Genomic DNA, 13,940 nt, shown 5'->3' on the forward strand with positions numbered 1-13,940 from the left:
ACGAAGAGGCGCTTTGCGCCAGCACCTGTCGAAAGCCCCATTCCCAGAGCGGTTCCAGGCGGGCGGTGCCGGGCGGCCCCAGCTCGGCCTGTCCCGCGGACCCTCCGGCGCCGGCGGGGGCCCCACGCGTGTCACGGGCACACGGGGCCGCCTCTGCCCGCGGGCCCGGCCGGGGCCTCTTCCCCCCGGCCGCGGGCACGGCCCGGAGCCCCCGGGGCGCCGCAGGCCCGCAGCGCTGGGCCCGGCCCCGCCCCCGCCGCCGGGGGCTCGCTGCGCTCCGCGGGCGGGCCGGGCCCCTCAGGCGGGCGGGACGCGGGAGCCCCGCCCAGGCCCGGCCCGGCCCGCCCGCCATGGCGCTGCGCTTCTCCGCCAACCTCTCCTGGCTCTTCCCGGAGCTCCCGGCGCTGCCGGCGCGGCTCGAAGCGGCTGCGGCCGCCGGGTTCGGGGCGGTGGAAGCGGCTTGGCCGGCGGGCTGCCCGGCCGAGGAGCTGCGGGCCGCGGCGGAGCGGGCGCGGGTGCGGATCGCGCTCCTCAACACCCCTCCCGGTACGGCGGCGTCCCGCTGCTCCCCGAGCCCCCGGGGTAGCGGGGACCCTCCGCCGACCCTGCCGCTCTCCCCCAGGGGACCCGGAGGCGGGCGAGCTGGGGCTGGCGGCCGTGCCCGGGCGGCAGGCGGCCTTCCGGCAGGCCCTGGAGGCGGCCGTGCGCTACGCCCGGGCTGTGGGCTGCCCCAGGTAGGTGCCAGGCGGGACCCCCGCTCCGGGCCCGGCCCCAGACCTGGGGCTGCCCGGGGAAATTCCTCTGCTCCCCCCCTGCTCCAGCGCTTTGCCCGAGCCGAGCCTGCCCTTTGCCCCCCGTGCCCGGGCGGCCGGGTCACGGAGCCTCTCCCGGGCAGCAGCTCGGGGCAGACCCCGCTGTGCGGGGCCGCGGCCTCACCGCGCTCGTGGGAGCGGACCCAGAGCTGCCGGGGACGAGCCTGAGCCTGCCCTTCGCAATAGATAGAGGCTCTTGTTCCAGCCTCCACACAACAGCCCCCCCAGGACAATCCTCCGTGTTTCCTCCCCAAGTGCACCAGTCGTTTCCACCAGGACACCACAACCGTTGCTTTATTGAGGCCATGCTGACTGCAGCATAGCAGTAAAAGTTGCAATTAGCCTGGCACAGCTCCCTTCAGAAAACCAACAGGGCCCTTTTACTCCACTTACTTTGCACCGTTCTTTCCTGTTGCAACTCAGTCCAAAGCCCAGCGGAGGGCAGGGGCTTGGCAGGCACCAGCCGCACACTGGTACAGGCACATTGTAAACAGTTTTGTTTCTTCTGTTCACCTTCCCCCAGTGATGACTGAAGATGGGCTGGTGCTTGAGCTCTTCATGGCAGGGCAGTCCAGCCCCGGGCACTGTCCCCTCCCTGCTCACAGCCAGCAAGCAGTGACAGCATGCCCGGGGCAGGCCCCTGGCAGAAGCAGCATGCCATGTGCCCAACATGCTGAAGGAGCAAGAGCCCAAGAAAGCTCCAGAGTCAGGGTGAAAGAGCTGAAAGCAGTTCACAAAAGAGGGAAGAAGCAAGATCTGTGATTTGTCAGGCAAAAGGTTCAAAGTCATCTCTCAGTGTATTGAGGTGGGATGGTGCACATTTGTGTCCTGGCTGGCAGCTTGCTGGCTGCTGCTGTGCCTCCTGCAGGAGAGATGGCTCTTCTTACCCCTTCTGTGTCTGCTCCCCCAGCCTGGCCCCCTTTTCTATCAGCAGTATAGATAGGGGTGTAGATAGAGGTATTAGATCAAGGCAGATGCTTGCAGTTGCTGCCTGTGATTGTCTCTCTGTGCCTGTAGGATTCATGTGATGGCTGGGCGGGTTCCCCTGGGCACAGATCGGGCTGCAGTGGCAAGTGAGATGGAAACCACCTTCATTGAGAATCTCAAATACGCTGCTGACCTCCTGTCCCAGGTAAGTGGGGAATGGCTCCTGCTTTGTGTGTGCAGCTCTTAGCATACCCAAGATGGGGAATAACACCCCAGCAGCCTGGCATGGGGAAGTTATGCTTCCAGCTGCAGAGATGAGAGGAGGCTCTGTAGGGTGACATGACTGTGTTACAGGAAGACATGATTGGACTGTTGGAGCCCATTAACAGCCGCATCACTGATCCTCGCTACTATCTGACCACCCCACACCAAGGTAAACCAGAGACCAAGAGTCACCTTCAGAGGATGAGAAGGGTCTCCAGAGTCTCAAAGGCAGGGGGTTGCTTCACTAGGGGGGAGATGCTGAGGGAGCACAGTTGATAAAGTGAGTCCTGGGGCTTCTGTGCAAAGCTTCCACTCTGGTGGCAATGGTTTCTCATGTCTTGCCCCCTTAGCTGCTGCCATCCTGAAGAAAGTGGGACGGCCCAACCTGAAGCTGCAGCTGGTGAGTCACCATTGAAGTTGTCTATGAGGGAAACTTGCACAGGTCCACAAAGGGGTTCCGGTGGCCATGAGCTTGTTATCCCCTCTTGGGGACATTGGACAGGGAGCATAGCACAGCTGTCCTTAACTGCTCACTGCTGAACAGCTGCACCCTGCATTTTCCTCTCTCGCCCCCAGGACCTTTTTCACTGCCAGATCATGGATGGCAATTTGTCACGCAACCTGGAGATGTACTTCCCACTCATCGGTAACACCCTGTGCCCAGACCAACCCCACTGTGGCCACGGGGCAGGAGTGGCCTTGAGGGGCTCCTCCTACTGCAGGCTCTGCTGTAGCTGGCTGGGGCTGTGGGGCTGCTCTTGGTCACCTTGTCTCATGGCCAAAGAAGGCTGCAGGCAGGGCTGCCTTGGGCATGGCCTCTCCCCTTCCCTCCCTAGGTCATATCCAGATTGCACAGGTACCAGGGCGGCACGAGCCCGATAGCCCTGGGGAGTTGAACTTCCCCTACATCTTTGAGCTCCTGGAGTCCCTGGGCTACACTGGCTACGTGGGGTGCGAGTATTCTCCAAAGGGTGAGTTGGCCTGTACAAAGACAGGCAGGGTGTGGGGAGCACAGGTAGTGGGTGTCACCCCTACCTGGGGATGAGGGCTCTGTCCTGAACAGAAGCTGCTCCAGCTTCTCCAGCTGCAGCAGGACACCTTGTCTGTCACTGCAGGAGACACCCTGGAAGGTCTGGGCTGGCTGCGATCCTACTGGGAAAGCCGAGGGCTGCAGCACGGTGGGAGCAGCAAGGCAGCCGAGTAAAACTAGAAAGCAATGAGAATAAAAGACCAAGCAGTGGCTTAACAGAGGAGGATGTGTCTTCTCTCAGACTAGGCCAGTGTGGTGAGTGGGATGATTTCCTAGAATGAGGTTAGGAGCATCAATGTCATTGTCCATTCCCCAGGCTCCACTGGGCCAGCCCAAGCTGTTGGACCCTCATCTACACAAGTATCACCTGCAGCATGTTCGATTTAGTGATGGCTCAGGCACTACTCTAGGTGACATCACCTACACAGAGAACTTTGCAGACTACAGGGGTGTCCAGGGAGAGGTTTCCATTCTCCCCAATAAGGGGAGCATCCCAGCTGGTGCCTGAAGTTGTGAAAAGAACACTCTGGACTTCCAGGTACTGAAGTTCTCAACTGGCTGTTAGCAGTGCCCAGCACTGACTCTGCAGCTGGGCTGTAAGTGAAGCAGGCAGTCCCCTCCCTGGCTGTCTGATCCAAGGTAACAGGCTGGGAGCTGCCTGTGCATGGATACTGAAGGCTGATTGCCCTGCTGCTCCTTGTCTGGATTCCAGAGCAAATCCAGCCAGCTTCATATCCAGGGCTGTCTGCATCCCCTGCAGGAAGCTTTCCACAGCCTACAGTGACTGAGTAGGGATCTGGTTTAGTTTATTTCACAGATAGACCAATGGCTCAAATGTACACCTCCATAAAACCTTTCGGTGATCCAGTTCACCCTTCCTGTCCCATTCATGCTCTCCCAAGGAAAGCAAAAGGCCAGAACCAGTTGTCCTCAGTGCTTCAGGAGTCACTCCTCCTAAAGTCAGAGTGTTGTGCAGTGCTGCCCTGGCAGAAGACAGTGCCGTGCATGCTCCTCAGTGCCTTCCCAGCAGGCAGAACTCTACTATGGATGCCAAAGCCATGTCCCTGAGAATTGTTCTGCTTCAGCCAGGCTGCAGCAGCCAAATTCCTGCCCTTGCTGTTTTGTTCAAGGCCATTCAGTATCAAACCCACTGAAAACAGCACACAAGGGCCATACCAGTCAGCCAGTGTTGAGGTGCACATCACCAGGCTCTTCAGGTCAGTAGCCATGTGTGCCACTGGCAGTCCTGCCTGCAGTGCCCACTCACAGGGCCCTCAGAGACCTGTTCTTCCTCACGGTCACCAATGGCATGGCCATGCCCAGGTCGGAATACACATTGCTCCAGGACTTGGGTGCCAGTGCTAGAGCAGGCCCGTCCACAGGTTGAAGCAGGCAGTGTTGATGACTGACTCCAGGTGATGGTATGTGGACACAAGCTGTGGCAGAGGACTCTCGCTGTTCTGGGGCTGCACTGGGAACGGCTCCCGGAAAACCACGGTGAGGCTCTGCCAAGAGGGAGGAGAGGGTCAGGGGACAGGATGCAAACAAGCACTGCACAGTCCCTAGCCCAGGTGTGTGGGCACTCCTTTGGCAGTGTTAGGTAAATACTGGGAGAAGTCCCAAAATGCCAACTGCACTAAGTTAGTTCCTCTTCCTGTGACAGAGCATGTTTGAGCCTCCTCCCGGTTTTTCTGCTGGAAATTTGGTGCAAGGACTTGCCCACTCTCTCCCAGCTTTCATGCATCTGCAGTTACGCCAATCCTGGCAGCAGCCACAGGAGAGGGGGGGATCCTACAGCCTCCACAGTAACAGGAGCTTCCAGGGAAATTAGAGGGAAATTTCTTCTAAGGGAAAGAGTAGGAGTGCAACAAATGGGGAAGGGGAGGAGATTAAATGTAATAACCGCAATCCTAAAAATAAATGCTGCCTGCTCCACTCCGACTAGTGACTGAATTGGAAGGCAGGGTAAAGGGAGAGGGGAGTAGGGAGCAGGCAGAGGTTGTAGGAGCTGAAGCAGAACAAAAATGTAAGTGACTCAGTGCACTCAGATCAGCATCATGGAGGCAAGACATGGGGACAGGATGTTCTCCAGAGCTGAAATGCAGCACATCGAGTAGCCAGGGTCCCTTACAAACTGGTAAAGCCATGAGAAGAGCTGTAACTGCAAACAGCAAATGTACCACCATCATTTAAGAGGGGAAAGGAAGAGATTTGTGAGTCCAACTCCAGCAGCATGCAAGACTTCAGAACAGACTGAGGGAGACAGAACCATGAGGGAAATGCAGCTCAATGTTACCAAAGTGATGTGCTAACACTAAAATTCTCTTTGATAAGGTAATATTTCTAGACAAAAGAATCATAGTACATCTTATCTGAGATTCAGGAAGGATTTTATGTGGTGTCACATGGGAAATTTAGGTAAGCTGAAAAGATAGGAATTAACTCAAAAATTATAAGGTGAGAGCATGGCAGTGCCGAAAGGGGAAATGGAGAGAGGTTACAGATAGAGTTCCTTCAGGACAGGCTTTGGGACTCACATTGTCTAGTACTTTAGCAAGTCTGGTACAAAGATGAGGAGTATGCTGATAAAATTTGAGGCACTAATACAAAAGAGGACTGGGATAATGCAAAAAAACCAACCAAAGCCTGAGAGAGTTTTGAGAGGCCACAAAAATGGGACGAATACTAAGCACAAAATAAAATGTTATGCAAACAAAGAGTTTCTGTTACAAAATGAGAGTCACTGGGAGAGGGGATGGAGGGTCTGAGTTTATCATAACAATGACCACAAGGTGACACTATGACCATGAGGTGGCAGGAGGCACTGAGCAGCCTTCCAGCAAGCACCACCTCTTCTGTCTCCCCTACCTGCTTTTCAGATGGACCATGATTTATTTTATACAGCATCAGTTACTCTGCAGTCTCTGCAGAAGCCTTATTGTGGACTGAAGCCTCTTGTAGATCTCCTGTTCTCACATGGAGCTGCACTCCCTGTGACCCATCCTGTACCCTGCCTGGGAGCACAGCTGAAAGAATTTTTGCCCTCAAGTTCAGTGAAGGCAAAGGCCCTGGCAGGTTTGCTGGGACCCTGTGACAGTGTAGGTCCCCTTCCTTTCTGCTCAGGTAGGAGCAGCCCACAGCACTGGTGACTCCTCCCAGCCAGACCCAGCCAGACCCAGTGTGATCTGACTTTGGACTGAACACAGAAGGACTGCTTAGCCTGAATACAGAGACAGCTGAGAAAATGATCCAAAAGCAATCCTGTGAAGGAAAAGAGGATCTAGTGCTCACTGTTTTCTAATACAAGAACAAAGGGACATCACATGGAAAGAACAGTAAGAGCTTCAACAATAAGCTAAGGAAGTTCTTCACCTAGACTGTAACTGCCTCATGGAGCTGCAAGTGAGGAAAAATCATGGATGCCAGAAATTAACTAAAGGAAATAAAGCTGTGGAGGACTATTAAATAAATGCAAAGGCCACTTCTAGCTCAGGATGGGCCTAAGCTACAAATTTTCAGATGCTAGAATAGTATTTAGGAGAAGCATTACAAGCTTCTTGACCTGGTTGTGTTCTCTTGCACACCTGCCCTTGGCCACCACTGGATCAATCTAGACAGATTCCTGGCCTGAGCCAACATAGCTGTTTTTCTGTTCCCAAGGACTCACCGTTTTTCCTGAATGAGAATCAAGAAACACAAGAACAAAGCAATCTGTGAACTTCTGGTTGAGCACAACCTGTCAGGAGAGACACAGAGCATGTTAAAAAGGAGCCAGTACAGAATCCAGGACAGGAACATAGGGACAGAGGGTGCAGGTGGGCAATGGGCTGTGTCTTACCAGATACTGGGTGCCAGTTTCAGCATTGTGGAAGTGCCGACAGCTCTGGGGAAAGCGGCTCAACAGCACCTTGATGAGGCTCTGGTACCAGGAGACTGTCATGGTGAGGAAGCATTCCTGAAGGAACAGAAAACATCTGATCTTCAGCCTCCCTCTAGCCACGGCACCAGCAGCCATAATGCTACAGCAGCCTTCAGACCTCAAATCAGAAGCAACCCTCACAGCCCACTGAGGATGCTGACTGAGGGCTGTTCACTCTCTATAGAGAGGTCCCCCTTCCCCTGCCAGCTAGGAGCTGTGTTCCTGCCTCAACCTTCCCACCAAGCATTGCAGGCCCCAGATGGTGCAGACCTGGCACCCCACTCCATCCCCAGAGCAGAACAACAGCTGCTGTGCACTGTGCCCCCATCCCTGCTGCTCACCAGCTGGGGGTCGACATCTGCAATGGATTTCCCATGCACAGCATCGAGCAGCTCCTCCAGCTCCACTAGTGAGAGCTTGCCCAGCTTCAGCTTGTCAGAAGCCAGAGGCTCCAGAAGGAAGAGGCGCTTCCAGAGGTTGTCCCTGCGGCAGTGGCACTTGGCCAGCTGCACCATGCTGCTGAGCTGCTTCTGGGCTGAGGCCACCTCGGAGGCCAGCAAGGGGAAAAGCGGAGAGGTGTAGAAGAGCCCTGGCCCCAGTTTGACCTGCGTGCCCCCCGCGTAGAACTCGCCACTGTCCTCTATGTCCTGCCACAGGTCCTGCTCTGCCGATGGCTGCCGGGCCAGGCTGGGCTCTGGCTCCGCTGCCTCCCAGGCGGCCCGGCCCACCACAGGCTCCAGCACCTCCCGCTGCAAGCGCGGCAGCTTCTTGAAGCGCCGCATGTCGGCCGTGAGCCGCGGAAAGAGCTCCCGCTGGCTTGTCATGATGACGTAGAAACGCAACCTGGGGGCAAGGAGACACTTGTGACCTGGGGAAGGGCTGCTCCCCTCTCAGCTGTACAGCAAATGAACCACAGGCCCCTCTGTCCCTGTCAGAAAGGGTGCTTCTCTGCCCAGGCTCTCACAGTGATCCTCCCCAGACACCAACTCTGCACGTGCTATTCCAGATGGAACCAGTCCCTCTCAGAGCCCTCCTCCTCAGCCAGGAAACTTTGCTGTCACTGGTCCCCAGTGCTCACCGGAGCATGCGTCTCTCTGCCTCACTCTGCTCCTCAAACGGTGCTGCACTGTGACAAACCAGGAGGGACACATCGAAGTCATCATGATGACGCAGACCTTCAGAGTCCTTGTAGGAGCCCGAGCTGGGATAAAAAAGCACATTAGTATGAAGGAAGCCTCACTTTGTTCTCCCAGCGCTCCTGATCACAATAGAACCATTGGACATGGAGAATTCCACACAGCAGGACTCCTCAGAAGTGCCACAGGAAATGTCAAATGCACCTGCACACATACACACTACCCCTGTTGGCCATCTCAGAAGGACTGGCCAGAACTGCTGTCTGGCACTGTATAGAACAGTCAGCTTTGTTGGCACCTTGAGGCAGTGTCCCCAGGACTGGCAGGTTGCCAGTAATCTCCAGCAGCTCCAGGAACTTGTAGCAGATGCACTCACCTGTTCCAAATAGAGACCAGTGCATATTCATTCTGCTCTGTGCCCGGTGTTCCCTTCTTGCTGTCACTGCCCGTGGCCGGTCGGGCCATGCGCAGGGGTTTCATGTGGTAGGTGTTGGCATGGTCAGCGATGTAGTTGTACAGCTGGTGTGCAGTGATCATGTTGGTGGGCAGGGCCAGTGTGCCTAGTGGAAAAATACAGTGCTATCAGAGGAGACACTGCGTGCCTCTTACCTGGGCAGAGCACTGTCCTCCCATCTACTCCAGGAGACAGAGCAACCAACCTGCCCCTTCCACAACAGGGCAACAAGGACTTTCCCTGGAGCTTAACCCCTCATCCTCATCCTGTTATCTCCCTAAATACTCCAAAGGCCAGGTTTATTTGTAAAAGACTTTTGCCCAGTTATGTGCTGGTGATCAACCCCAGACTGATCATATATTGGCCTACATACCTTGGAAAACGTGATTACGGCCAAATTTGGGGATGTCAGGGTGATGGGCAATGAAATCCTCCAGGAAGCTGGTGAGATGGTAGCCTTGGCGGAGAGTCATGTGGGAGCCCAGCAGATACTGGTGGACTATGCGCAAGTGGAAGTCGTAGCTGAACGAGTGCACGTGCATGAGGTCCCGCACCTTGTCACACTCCTCCGTGAAGAGCATAGACAGCTGTGGAGGGACAGGGAGTCAAGGCAGGAGTCTTACCAGGCACCTCACACCCTCCTGCAAAGCCCTGCTAACAAGGCATGGCACAGCCAGTGCAGCTGCCCCAGCATCAGAGCAGGATGCAGACTCATAACACTGCCTTGTGCATGTGCAAGCTTTCCAGGAAAGCCTCAGCAAATCTGCAGAGACGGTCCTGGAAGGCTCTAAGCGTAGGAGAGACACTCTTGGCATATCTGAGATGCACCCTTGCTACAGAGCTCCCTTGGAAAGGACAGAATGGTCATGCATGCCTCCTGTCTCAGACAGCCTGGGGCTGGCCAGCCTCTACACAGACACCCAGTGCCCTTGGGAACAGTCAGGAGACACCCTGACCCTACAAAGGAGAAGGGAGCAGGCAGCCCCAGTGTTGTAGAGCAAGGCACAGAGGTATAAAGAATCTTTCTGGTGCAGAAAGTAATCTCCTTCAGCAAAGGGCAGGAATCATGTTCACAGATCCCTGTTCCCATTCCACTTCCTTCTTGTTCCAAGGGAAGCAGAGAGCCATGCACTGACTTTCCTTGGAGCAGCCATCTGTGCCAGAATTGTTCCTATTCTTCCCAGTCTGCTGTCTTGCTCCCCAAGCTAGGAGAAGAGTAATCCTCTTGCCAAACCTCCCATCCCCTTTGAGCAATCCAGCTCTGCTCAAGCAGTGCCATGGAGGGCATGTGGCTGCAGAAGGCTCTGTGAGGCTCTGCTTTTCCATGACCAGGGAGCAGAGCTCTCCAGAACTTGCTATGCCTGAAATGCTCATTGTGTTCCAGAGATCACTCCTCCCCACAAAGCATCCCCTGACCCTAAGGAGCACCAGCTGTGCCTGCAAAGCCATTACCTGAGAGTTCACGGACTGGCCCATGGGGATGCGTGAGCACTCCAGCGCATATTGCTTCACACAGAAGTAACAGCCCTGGAGGAAAAAGCACGTGAGCACAGCAGAGCACAGCACAGCCTTGGGCCTCTCCAGGGAAGGAGCACAGCCCCCACACTTCATGCTTGGGCTGGGGCCCAGACACTCTCACCCCATGTTCTGTCTCATCTCTTGTCTGAACCAAGCCAGACCAGCCAACATGCGGCTGAGCACAGAGCACCCTAACTGCTGCTGAGCTCTTCATTATCCTTCCCCAGGCAACTCTTACTGCTCTGAGCCCTGCAGAGTCATCTCCAGCTGATCCCATTCTTGCAGGGCCATGGAAGAAGCAGGACAGGACAAATGAAGAATCACATGTCTCTGCATGCACTCTGCTGCACTCCTCATCACTCCCTTTGTCACCTCTGAAGACTGTCCCTGAAGATCCCCCAGAGATCATACTTTGTTTCTTGTTCTTTCTTACCTGGAAGGCCAACTCCATGAGCACAATCCCACCTGGAAGAGCTCTCTGTAGATGGTAGGTGGCAACAGCAGGGCTTGTGCTCTGGGAAGAGAATGACAAAGCTGAAGAGGCTCTCTGGCACACATGGGTGTGAAGCTGCCACAAGGCTCTGTGACAGAGGTGGAAATAGAAGGGCCTCATTAACTGAGCAATCTCACTGGAGAAAAGAGAGGAGACATAGCAGAGCTGACAGTGAAAAGAATCCTAACAAACCTAATAAACAGCCTTTGAGAGAACACACCAGGCACATTGATTTCTTTACCTCCTGCTTGCTCAGGACAGGGCGTCTCTAGAAGTGTGGAACACTGAGCCAAGAATGACAGTGTCCATGGGACCTCACTCCCTGCTGTGAAGGGACTCAGACCATTGTGCCTGCCTGATACATCAGCTATCAGAGACATCCTGTCTCAATTCAGAGTTTAGCTGCCAGCAACTTCATTTGCTCCCTCTTAATTTGCTCAGCAGTTTGCTCTCTTCTTGTTTTATCTGCAAGGTGTTGTCTTACCCAGTCCTGCACCAGCATCAGCCAAAGGCAGGTGCCAATAAAGTGTTGGAAAAGGGTGGGTAAATGCTACATGCTCCCTTCATCCCTGGGTGATTTCACAAGCCCTGGGTAGCTTCTAGTTCACTAGAGACTCCAAAGGATTCCTCTTCCAGGTACTTACTTATTTATGTCTAGTAAGCTCATGTTCACAAAACTCGTGTTTACAAAACCTGCTGCTCAAAGAAACACTCTCCTTAGTTTCAAAACTGGTTCCAAATACTTTCATTTGATGGTCTCTAGATGTTGTATTGACTAAGACAGGAAAGGGTCAATCCCTTTCCAGGTTAGCTGCAATATTGTAGAGCTCTGACTTGTTCCTCCCTAGCTGCTACTTCTTTATACATGAGGAACCTCAGCCTGCTCTCACATCAGAGCCATTCCAGGCTTATCTTCTCTAACTTTTTTAACTTCTGCATTCATCTCACTCTAACTAAAGATCCTTCTGCCCTAGAGTTGCCCTTAGGCATAGATGCTGAAGATACTCTGTCAGGTAATCCTTCAGACTCTCACCCAAAAGCAGCTATCCTTGCCCTAGGTCATCCTGTTCCTCTTCTGAACCCCTCCAAGTTGTTGCCCTGGTTCCACCCAATGCCAGGAAAGGGCTCTGATGCCTGCAGGAGGACATGCAGGAGGGCAAAGAGATCTCATCACATCCAAACTCTCAAACTCTCAAAGATGGTGCTGGTCTAGACAGACTGGCTTTGATGCTTTCTCTGCCCTCCCACATCCCCCTTCTGCCTGAAACAGTTTCAAAAGCCAACCAGAACTGGCCCATTCCACAGCCTGACTTCCATCCCATTCCACCCTTGTAACAGAAATGCACTCACCTTTGGACTTCCCTCTGGTTTTGGCTTTGTGTAGGAAAAGGACCCTCTACCCTCCACTCCCATTGCTGCCAGAGCTCGGGTCCGGCTTGCGCTACTGGAAATGAGAGCAGAGACAGCCTTGAGCAGGGAAACAAGACCTATTGTGTCAAACCAGGGCCCAGTTCAGTGTGTTGCCCCCTCTCCAACACCAGGGTTCCTGGCATGTCACTGACCTGCGAGTGGTAGGTGAGGGTGGCCGCACCTGGACCAGAATGAATCCCATGCTCTGCAGGTACTGGATGTACTGCTGCAGGAAGGCATTGCACATCTCCTGCAGCCACGGCTCCTCCTTCACCTTGCAGGGCAGCCCTTCTGCTGAGTCACAGCTGTGGCTGCGGTCCCTGCCCGAAGCTGTGGAGTCATTGGAGCGGTGCCTCTTCTGCAGGATAAAGTAACTTCCTAAGGAGAACTGCTGAGACTGGCCCCAGGCAGAGGACACCAGGTGCCTTGGCTGAGCAAAAGATATGTCTCTCTCTGCCAGAGAGCACTAACATCTCGTTGTCCAAGCACTGTCCTAGTGCACATGCCAAAATGCAAGATCAAGATCTACCCAGCCATGTGCTAACAGCACTGCCATTACCTGCAGGAACCTATTGCCTGTGGCAGCATTCACATCTGCCTCCCCCAGAACAGCTTCCATAAAGTGTTAGTGGCTCATAACTGGTTCATGCAAAGCTCAGAGCTTCAGCTCCTATTTCCATGGTAAGAGTCCAATCCCCTTATGAATCCTGCTGACTTCTCAGGATTTCCTAGCAATTCAGTAGCACTGAAAAGGAACAGTGTTTCATTCTAAACACTTTCAGCTCTCCTTTTGATGTCTTGAATACTCCTTTTCTTCGTGCTGAGAGAGACTAAGGTTTCTTTTTTTGATCTCTCTACTTTAAGCCTGAGGCTCTGTTGCATGTTTCTATCTGGCTTTCTGCCTATCTGCTCCACCAAGCCCAAGAGATGTCTCTTTACCTGGCATCTCTCCAGCTACTCTCTGACCTTCTCCAGGTCTCTCCAGTTCAGTGCTTTTGCCACAAGATGTTTGGTCTCACACTTACTGGCCAGATGAAGATTATTAATACACTAGTATCTTAGAAATTTGTCAGAATATTACCCACTATACTAACACCCCTTTCTGATGTACTCTAACCAGTGTCTGCTGTACCCAACTGTTCACAAATTGAAGAAACCACTGAAATGTGTGGACTGTACAGGCTCTGCAGTGAGTGTACAATACAAGAGGGTTCAAATTTCTCTCCACATTGTGCTGTTTTACTGGGAACCAGGCCCCAGCTCCCACAAAAGCTCTCATTTCACAGGCTACTCAGGTGCCTCTTGAGTTCCTTGCATTCTTTTTCTGTTCTGACCAATCTGAACAGCCCTCCAGCAGTGCAAATCCTGGCACTCATACGTCCCAATATGGAGTTACAGAACCAATACACCGCCTTGAAACCCCTGCTGTGAGGCTCTTCAAATCCAATAACCGATTTCCATTTTGCTCTGTTCCAAAAACAAAGTGAAGTTTTCATTCTGTGATGATACTTTCACTTGTGAGTGTTCAATTTCTGTAGCAACCTCTGCTTAAAGACTCTGTCAAAATCCTTTTGACATTCTGATAAATTACAACAGCCTGTTCTTCCCTTCTGACACACATAGAGACTGTGAGCAGCTAGTATGGGATCTGCACTAGTTAATCTGTCAGGTTGAAACCTGCTCAGGATTCAGCTGGTTTGCTTTCAATTGTTTCAGCTCCTTTGTCCCTGTGCACAAAGCCCGACCCCACTGGTGTTTTCTGGCACTCACCTTCCCCTCCACCTTGCCCAGCTGGTCAGTCTGGATTTGCTGCCGGAAGGCCGGGTCAAAGAGCAAGGGGGTGGCACAGTAGTGAACCAGGCGGGAGGACTGCTTCAGAGTCTCCAGGTCTGCCAGCTGCATGACAGAGAGGAGCATGGTTACAACACACATCCCTCATAGAGGCTGGGAACAAGTTGTCCATGAGACTCCAATGCT

At 53.8% G+C, this 13,940-nt stretch overlaps 2 protein-coding genes across 8 annotated transcripts in view; one reads left to right on the plus strand and one right to left on the minus strand.

Annotated features, from left to right (window-relative positions):
* Positions 1 to 337: 337 nt before the first annotated feature.
* Positions 338 to 3,574, plus strand: LOC310912930 (putative hydroxypyruvate isomerase). 2 transcript variants are annotated; one of them, XR_014590746.1, is made up of 9 exons: positions 338 to 546; positions 623 to 734; positions 1,830 to 1,944; positions 2,094 to 2,172; positions 2,354 to 2,403; positions 2,580 to 2,649; positions 2,840 to 2,974; positions 3,119 to 3,288; positions 3,474 to 3,574. XR_014590746.1 is itself a non-coding variant. In XM_083867929.1 (8 exons), the coding sequence occupies exons 1-8, from the start codon at positions 351 to 353 to the stop codon at positions 3,205 to 3,207; spliced, it is 846 nt and encodes a 281-aa protein (XP_083724055.1). In that variant the 5' UTR covers positions 338 to 350; the 3' UTR covers positions 3,208 to 3,325. The 2 variants fall into 2 exon arrangements, 1 of the variants encoding a protein (XP_083724055.1); XM_083867929.1 differs by lacking the exon at positions 3,474 to 3,574 and having other exon boundaries at positions 3,119 to 3,325.
* A 158-nt stretch (positions 3,575 to 3,732) lies between these two features.
* SZT2 (SZT2 subunit of KICSTOR complex) overlaps positions 3,733 to 13,940 on the minus strand; it is a 53,891-nt gene continuing 43,683 nt past the window's right edge. For 4 of the 6 annotated variants that reach the window (XM_083867925.1, XM_083867922.1, XM_083867924.1 and 1 more), the window contains 12 exons: positions 13,734 to 13,859; positions 12,116 to 12,321; positions 11,904 to 11,997; positions 10,494 to 10,574; positions 9,995 to 10,069; positions 8,916 to 9,129; positions 8,465 to 8,648; positions 8,031 to 8,153; positions 7,294 to 7,795; positions 6,872 to 6,988; positions 6,701 to 6,769; positions 3,733 to 4,538 (listed from right to left, as the gene is read on the minus strand). In XM_083867925.1, the coding sequence (XP_083724051.1) occupies positions 4,395 to 4,538; positions 6,701 to 6,769; positions 6,872 to 6,988; positions 7,294 to 7,795; positions 8,031 to 8,153; positions 8,465 to 8,648; positions 8,916 to 9,129; positions 9,995 to 10,069; positions 10,494 to 10,574; positions 11,904 to 11,997; positions 12,116 to 12,321; positions 13,734 to 13,859 (1,935 nt within the window). In that variant the 3' untranslated portion in view covers positions 3,733 to 4,394. The remainder of the gene's footprint in view (positions 4,539 to 6,700; positions 6,770 to 6,871; positions 6,989 to 7,293; positions 7,796 to 8,030; positions 8,154 to 8,464; positions 8,649 to 8,915; positions 9,130 to 9,994; positions 10,070 to 10,493; positions 10,575 to 11,903; positions 11,998 to 12,115; positions 12,322 to 13,733; positions 13,860 to 13,940) is intronic. The other 2 variants (XM_083867926.1, XM_083867923.1) reach the window with 1 other exon arrangement.

This window comes from Zosterops lateralis (genome assembly GCF_965231275.1).
Source record: "Zosterops lateralis genome assembly, chromosome: 9".
Lineage (NCBI taxonomy): Eukaryota > Metazoa > Chordata > Aves > Passeriformes > Zosteropidae > Zosterops > Zosterops lateralis.